Source organism: Schistocerca americana, unplaced genomic scaffold (genome assembly GCF_021461395.2).
Source record: "Schistocerca americana isolate TAMUIC-IGC-003095 unplaced genomic scaffold, iqSchAmer2.1 HiC_scaffold_397, whole genome shotgun sequence".
Taxonomy (NCBI): Eukaryota; Metazoa; Arthropoda; class Insecta; order Orthoptera; family Acrididae; genus Schistocerca; species Schistocerca americana.
In genome coordinates this window covers 27,501-35,000 of record NW_025726123.1, presented here as the reverse complement: position 1 = coordinate 35,000, position 7,500 = coordinate 27,501, and the positions used below count along the sequence as shown (strand labels likewise).

The 7,500-nt window shown below is 59.6% G+C and overlaps 1 protein-coding gene and 1 pseudogene across 1 annotated transcript; one reads left to right on the top strand and one right to left on the bottom strand.

Annotated features, from left to right (window-relative positions):
* The first annotated feature begins 4,613 nt into the window (after positions 1–4,613).
* LOC124582151 (nascent polypeptide-associated complex subunit alpha, muscle-specific form-like) lies at positions 4,614–6,064 on the top strand. The gene is made up of 3 exons (XM_047131306.1): positions 4,614–4,685; positions 4,888–5,075; positions 5,425–6,064. The coding sequence occupies exons 1-3, from the start codon at positions 4,614–4,616 to the stop codon at positions 6,062–6,064; spliced, it is 900 nt and encodes a 299-aa protein (XP_046987262.1).
* Positions 6,065–6,268: 204 nt separating this feature from the next.
* The window catches only part of LOC124582173, a 2,995-nt pseudogene continuing 1,763 nt past the window's right edge, over positions 6,269–7,500 (bottom strand).

Below are 7,500 nucleotides of genomic sequence, written 5' to 3'. Positions count from 1 at the left end.
CCTTAGTGATCAACTTCTCAACCGCCCGCCCCGGGCACCGCAAGACCGCCCGCCGGTGTCGGCAGTAGTCAAGCAGGCACCGGTACAGGGGCCCAGGACATTCCAACTTCCTTAGGCTGTCGAACAGAGCCGGCCACCATAGGTTATCGAAAGCCCCGGCGATGTCGACCATTATCCCCGCAACGTACTTAGCAGTAGATGTGTCCACTAGCAACATTGCCTTGTTTATAGCATCTTCTGTACACAGGCCCCTCCTGAATCCGTACTGGTCGGGACTTCGTCCCCTAAGCTCCCGGTGTTGCTCTAGCCGGAGGCATAGGAGCTTCTCCTGGAGCTTGGCCATGGAGTTCAAGAGACAGATTGGTCGGTACGATTTCGGCACTTCTGGATCCTTGTCATCACCCTTTCGCAGTATAACCACTTCAGCCGTCTTCCACGACTCTGGTACCCGTCCCTGACGTAAACACTCGTTGTAGAGGTTTGTCAGGTAAGGGCAGATCTCCGCGCATAAGGCTTGGAGAACCTCTGCAGCGAGACCATCTTGTCCCGTCGCCTTCTTCCGGCGCAATTCGAGAATGGCTATTGTAACTTCACGTTCAGTGAATGGAGCAACTGGCGTCTCATTGGCATATGCCTCATTGAGTTGTCTCCTCATATTCCCCTGTTCCTCATTCTCATCTTCGCTACTATCATCTGGCAACAAGGTGCTCATGAGTAGCTCGGCTGACTCCTGCCAGTCCCTGGTGTGGCTGCCATCATTCTTCCTTAGGGTTGACAGGACCGTCGGTGACCGAACTTTCGATGCGGCAATCCTGAACGGCGTTCCCCAGGGGTCAGCCGCCAGACTGTCACGAACGAAAGACTGCCAACTCTCAATCCGTACCGTGTGCAGCGTCCGCTTAAACACCGCCTTGGCCCGCCTGTACCGCGCAAGCGTAGCCTCACGCATGTGATCGCCTATGCTGCGCTGGTATTGCCGCCGCGCCCTTCTGCATTCGCGTCGGAGACGTTGCAGCTCAGGGTTCCAAGGCGCTTTAGGCGTTTTCCCTGTATGGGCCAACGGGACTGCGCCCGTTGCTGCTGTCTGTATAGCCCTCGTCAGATCCTCTGCAGCTTTATCCACGTCCACAACGCGATCCATTGGCCAATTCGGTATCACTAGATTTCCTCTTAGTCGATCCCAATCAGCCTTTCGCCAGTTGTACTTGACGATGCCGTTCACCTGGTCTTGTGGAGGAGGCTCCCCATCATAAGCTACAGTGAATGTGATCAGATTATGATCACTTAGTGTCGTTCCCCGCCATACCTTCCAATTCTCCGCGCGGAGATGCACATGTGCACTCTTTAGTGTCACATCAATGTTTGAGGTCGCTCCCCGGCGACCTTCAAAAGTTGGTGGGAAGTTTGGTCGGTTCAACACTTCTAATCCGAGCTCGAGAATTGCTTCAGCGAGTCTCTCACCCCGCCTAGCGGCGCGTCGCGCGCCAAGAGGCGTGATGTCACTGTGCCATAGGGGTGACATGGCGTTTGCGTCCATTGTGCAGATGAGCAAGTCATTGCGGTGGAACCCAACCGCCTCTTTTAACTGGTCGATGTACGGCCTCTCTCTGTGCCTGTACTGAAAGTACATGTTCAGCACGAAAAAGGTGAAATCGCCAGTGTTTATTTCGGCTAACACCATGCATCTGTTGCTGAGGTGCGCCACTTTCACTGCTCTCAGAGATCGATTTAGCACAGCGATCGCTGCCATAGGGTGCTCTCCTCCTGCCAAGATCTGAGCTGTAGTCGGCATATACAGGATCTTTCCGTCTTTGGAGTATGGCTCCTGTAGACATAAAATGTCTAAAGACTCCTCCTCCGCTCGGCGTCGCACCTCGCACATCACCGCTTGCGATCGCGCGCAGTTCAGCTGTCCTATTTTAACCGACACGGGCATTGTGATGTTTCACAGTCCGGTCGGCAACAGGTGAGGCGGCAGCCGGTAAGGAGACGGTTGACGAGAGGTCTTGTCTTCCATAGTCTGTCCGCTGGATTTTACGTTGTGTGAGGATTTTATAGAAGTCACACTCTTTTCCTGGCGTCACGCAATTGCGATTTCGCTTTTTGCACGGAATGCAGACCGGTTGGTTCCCCGCTTTTCGACAATCCTTTCTCATGTGGCCGTTTTCGCCACAGTGCCCGCATGTTATTATACTCGGGTCCTGCTTGCAGAACTTTGCCGAGTGGTTTACATCTTGGCACCGCGTGCAGACAGCCAAGTCTAGGTAATCATCGACTGGCATGGACTCGAAGCCCATGTACAGTCTTTTCTGCCTAAGGATGGCGACTCTGAGTCTGGGGCTTACTTCCACCACGAGATGTGATGTTTGTTTGCCCCTTGGTCCAGTCCGGAACTTCGGCTTAAACTCCTGGCGGAATTGTGTTTCCGAAAGTCCTCCAAGGTCATTTTGCTTTCGAGTTAGCTCAACCACAGTTTCATTCTTCATGACGCAGGGTACATGATATATGATTATCTGCGGATTGAGCTTTTTCGGCAGTTCGCATTTCAGAGCTTCTGTCAGTTTGTTATTGGCCAGAAGTTTTTGACGATCAGTTTCAGACGCCACATCAACGATAAGCGTCGGGCCGTTTGTGGTGACCCGTGAGAACTTCACACCATCAACCTCTGGCTTGACCAGGGAGGTGAACTTCTTTCTCACTTCTGCTCCGCTTTCGTTTGCCTTTGACTTGATAAAGAGCGTAGCCTTCTCAGTCTGGGCTCTCGTTATCATTGCCTGCGTTTTCCTTTCTGTCGAGGGTAGAGCGGCGGCAACTTGTGCAAAGGTCTTTGGCGGCGCCAGGGGCGCCGCTTTCGTCCTCGCCAGCTCATCCTCCAAGGCGTCCACCCTTCCTGTGAGGGCCGACTGCGCCATAGCCCAGTCAAACAACTTAGCTCTCAGTTGTCTCTTGAGGTCACTTAGACTTTTCTCCTCCACCAGTTGCCCCGGTTTTAGAGAGTCGTCCACGAGTTCAAGGACGTCCTCGAGCCGCGTCGCGATGAGCTGTATAGTCGCAAGATCGCTGGGGCTTGCCTTGTATGGGGACTTGCCGTCCTCGACTGGGCCGCTGGGCTCTTGCCCGGCTACCTGCGCCGAGTCCGGCTGCTTGTTCTTCTTTCGCCTCTTCCGTCGAGTCCCGGGCTTGCGCCCTTCGGTTCCCGACATTGGCGTAGAGGCGCGGCTACTGCAGGCACTTTCACTGACTGGGCCGCTGGGCTGCTGCCCGGCTACCTGCGCCAGTTTCCGCGCACTTTTCACCGTTTCCGACGGTTGAGACTTCGGCCGTGTGGCCGCCGTCTCTCCCGCCGGGCGAGTCTGGGTGGACGTGCCAGCACCGACTGGGCCGCCGGGCTTCTGCCCAGCTACCTGCGCCAGCTTTGGCCCGCCCGCAGTCTTACCCGCCGGCGGCGTCGTCGGCCGTGTGGCCTTCGTCTTCGCCTTCGGTTCAGACTTCCCCTTGGCGCCTTCCCCGACTGGGCCGCTGGGCTCGCGCCCGGCTACCTGCGCCGGTTCCGGCTTATCTCCCTCCTTGGGCGCCGTTCTTGGCGCCGGCTGGCGGGGTGGCGGCATTAGCTCGGTTGCAGCGTCAGCACTCTGCGATCTCTGCCGAAGCACTCTTCGCAGGTGTCTCCTCTGCTTCCTTAGCTTAGCCTGACGGTCTTTCTCACTGTCACTTTCACTCGTATCAACGAGCGTCCGTGACAGCGTCTCGCTAGCGGCAGTCTTAGCGCTCCGCACACGGGGTGTCCGGAACTCCAATTCTGGCGCACTAAGCGCGGGGTCATGGTCTTGTGGTCTAGGGACCTCCGACTGCCCTTGGTTTGGGAGTCCGTCAGTACACGAGGTGTCCGACTCGCTCCCCGAGAGGTTGGTGTGTTGACTCCGCGACGGCCCACCAGTTCCGTCGGGACAAGGTTGTTTGAAAGAGTCCATGTGGTTCCCACGAACAGCTAGGGATCTATGTTGTCCATCCAGGCGTCGCCCCGCACACCTGGGTAAGCCTTATACAACAGAGGGTCGGCCGGTCCTCTGAGGTGGCTGACTCATGACTGTTCACAACTCAACAGCCTTGCGCCCCATAGCCGCCAGCTAACGCAGAGGGTGAGGGGTGATTATAGAGATTGTCCTTCTCTTGCCCAGGCGGTTAAGCCAAGACTCCGGTCCAAAACACGCACGACGTTCCACTGCGCGCCTCACAGCAGTCGTTGAAGTGCGTATCTCAGTTTACGGCCGTCGCTGGTAGCGCTTGCCAGCTCCGGGCTAGGGCACCCCGGGTTTGCCAAGCCCGTACGGCGACTGCATTAGCCTCCGTCCCTGTGGTCGTGGTCTTAGGCCACTCAGGAGCATCCTCCTGTGGCAGCTCCTGGTGACTTCCGCGTTGTGGTGACCGTTGCCGGTCTCCCCTTCGCAGTTGTCCACCAAGGAATCCTCCGATCGAGGCCGAGACGTCGTCCGCGTTGCATTCTCTGAAGGCCAGAGAGCGCTTCGCAGTCAGGCGCCCTTCCCCGCGCGTGGACATCGGCCTGCTTCCACATTAAGTTCTCTACAGTGAGAGACTTAGTTTCGGCAGGAACGATGACCGCCAGAACTCCCCACTGTGCTTATTGCGCCAACCGCCTGCACCAACCACAGCCAACATTGCGTATGGCCGGCCGGCGCCGCTAAGTTGTCCGGACGTGGCCTGCCGAGCCGGGCACGGCAGGGCCGGCGCCCGCCGCCGGCGTGGCCGCGAGAGCGAACCGCCAGTCAGAGACCGACCGCCCGTCCCGCGCCAGCCAGCAGCGCGCGCACCGCCCAGCCGACCCGGCCCAGCGCAGCGCGCCCGACACAGCAGCGCACCCGTGCGCAGCCCAGCCGGCGGACGAGCCCCGCCGCTACCCCGGCCAACCGCACCGCCGTCCGACATTTGCCGGGCGGAGCATGTGCGAGGCCGGCGCCGCAGCGGGAGCCCACCACCAGCGAGCCGCGCAGGACGCACCACCATGCGCATAAGGCAACTGCCGCGTGCCAACAGCTGTCGACACGCGTCGTTGCCACGCGCACATCCTACGTACGAACTTGGATACTAGACTCACGAGTCCGACACCTACAAGCGCTCGCAGTAGGTGGAGGCGCACGAAAGGCGTGACATACCTCCATGTCGGGAGTTAACTCCCGTGGCACTTGTGTCTTGGAGTGATGCATCCCACGTCCGATAAGTCGAGCGCGGTAATACTTCGTTCCTGACGGTGAGGCGTGAATCTCCGTAGCGCACACAGGCAGAGACGGAGGCACGTCCTCGCAGAGAGACACTATACCAGTCAGACTTGCGCCCGACAGGTTTGCAACCTCTGCAGCAGACATACGCAGCATGGCTGATGCATCGCGAAATGTCCTAACGTGAAAGCGGCGCCCGCCACACCCCGGCCGGAGCCGGGGCGCAGCAAGCGCCGCCAACGCAAAAGCGGCGCCCGCCGCACCCCGGCCAAGGCCAAGAGCACGGCAAGCGCCGCCAAAGTGAAAGCGGCGCCCACCGCACCCCGGCCGGAGCCAAGAGCGCAGCAAGCGCCGCCAACGCAAAAGCGGCGCCCGCCGCACCCCGGCCGGAGCCAAGAGCACAGCAAGCGCCGCCACAGCCAAAGCGGCGCCCGCCGCACCCCGGCCGGAGCCAGAGCACAGCAAACGCCGCCAACGCAAAAGCGGCACCCGCCACACCCCGGCCAAGGCCAAGAGCACAGCAGGCGCCGCCAAAGCAAAAGCGGCGCCCGCCGCACCCCGGCCGGAGCCAAGAGCACAGCAAGCGCCGCCAAAGCAAAAGCGGCGCCCGCCGCACCCCGGCCGGAGCCAAGAGCACAGCAAGCGCCGCCAACGCAAAAGCGGCGCCCGCCGCACCCCGGCCGGAGCCAAGAGCACAGCAAGCGCCGCCAACGCAAAAGCGGCGCCCGCCGCACCCCGGCCGGAGCCAGAGCACAGCAAGCGCCGCAGAAGCGAGCAAGTGCCATTCGCCAGTGAGCAAGGATACTAGACACAAGTGTCCGACACCTTAGCGCCCACGGCGAGCGGAGTGCGAGACTCGGCTTGGAGAGGCCGGTTGCCCAGTCCCTCTGCGTCTACGCCTGCACCCCGCACGGGAGTCGCCCTTCTCTCATTGGTTTCACCGGTTGCCCGGCTACTCACATCTTACACCACGGGAAGGTTGAGAGATCGGACATTTAGCCGCCCGTCTTCTACCAGTATAGGTGGACTCCACCACTGGTTAGACAGCATAACGGCCTTCGTAAGATAGTAGATAGGGACAGCGGGAATCTCGTTAATCCATTCATGCGCGTCACTAATTAGATGACGAGGCATTTGGCTACATCAAGAGTGTCAACGGTTACTCCCAGGCCGTTTACCCAAGCTTGCTTGAATTTCTTCACGTTGACATTCAGAGCACTGGGCAGAAATCACATTGCGTCAACACCCGCTAGGGCCATCGCAATGCTTTGTTTTAATTAGACAGTCGGATTCCCCCAGTCCGTGCCAGTTCTGAGTTGATCGTTGAATGGCGGCCGAAGAGAATCCGCGCACCCGCGCGCCCCCGGAGGAGCACGCTAAGGCGGACGCGGCCTCGCAGCAAGGAAGATCCGTGGGAGGCCAAGGCACGGGACCGAGCTCGGATCCTGCACGCAGGTTGAAGCACCGGGGCGCGAACGCCGCGCAGGCGCGCGCATCCTGCACCGCCGGCCAGCACGAGGCCAACCAACGGCGAGAGCAGACCACGCCCGCGCTAAACGCCCGCACTTACCGGCACCCCTACGGCACTCACCTCGCCCAGGCCCGGCACGTTAGCGCTGACCCACTTCCCGACCAAGCCCGACACGCCCCGATCCTCAGAGCCAATCCTTATCCCGAAGTTACGGATCCAATTTGCCGACTTCCCTTACCTACATTATTCTATCGACTAGAGGCTCTTCACCTTGGAGACCTGCTGCGGATATGGGTACGAACCGGCGCGACACCTCCACGTGGCCCTCTCCCGGATTTTCAAGGTCCGAGGGGAAGATCGGGACACCGCCGCAACTGCGGTGCTCTTCGCGTTCCAAACCCTATCTCCCTGCTAGAGGATTCCAGGGAACTCGAACGCTCATGCAGAAAAGAAAACTCTTCCCCGATCTCCCGACGGCGTCTCCGGGTCCTTTTGGGTTACCCCGACGAGCATCTCTAAAAGAGGGGCCCGACTTGTATCGGTTCCGCTGCCGGGTTCCGGAATAGGAACCGGATTCCCTTTCGCCCAACGGGGGCCAGCACAAAGTGCATCATGCTATGACGGCCCCCATCAACATCGGATTTCTCCTAGGGCTTAGGATCGACTGACTCGTGTGCAACGGCTGTTCACACGAAACCCTTCTCCGCGTCAGCCCTCCAGGGCCTCGCTGGAGTATTTGCTACTACCACCAAGATCTGCACCGACGGCGGCTCCAGGCAGGCTCACGCCCAGACC

Excerpts from the sequence above, each read along its gene's own strand:
- LOC124582151 (XM_047131306.1), top strand. The coding sequence starts at position 4,614 with ATGACCGCCAGAACTCCCCACTGTGCTTATTGCGCCAACCGCCTGCAC. Across the intron at positions 4,686-4,887 it reads CACAGCCAACATTGCGTATG|CCCAGCCGGCGGACGAGCCC; the intron begins GCCGGCCGGCGC and ends ACCCGTGCGCAG. Across the intron at positions 5,076-5,424 it reads TCGACACGCGTCGTTGCCAC|CGGCGCCCGCCACACCCCGG; the intron begins GCGCACATCCTA and ends CTAACGTGAAAG.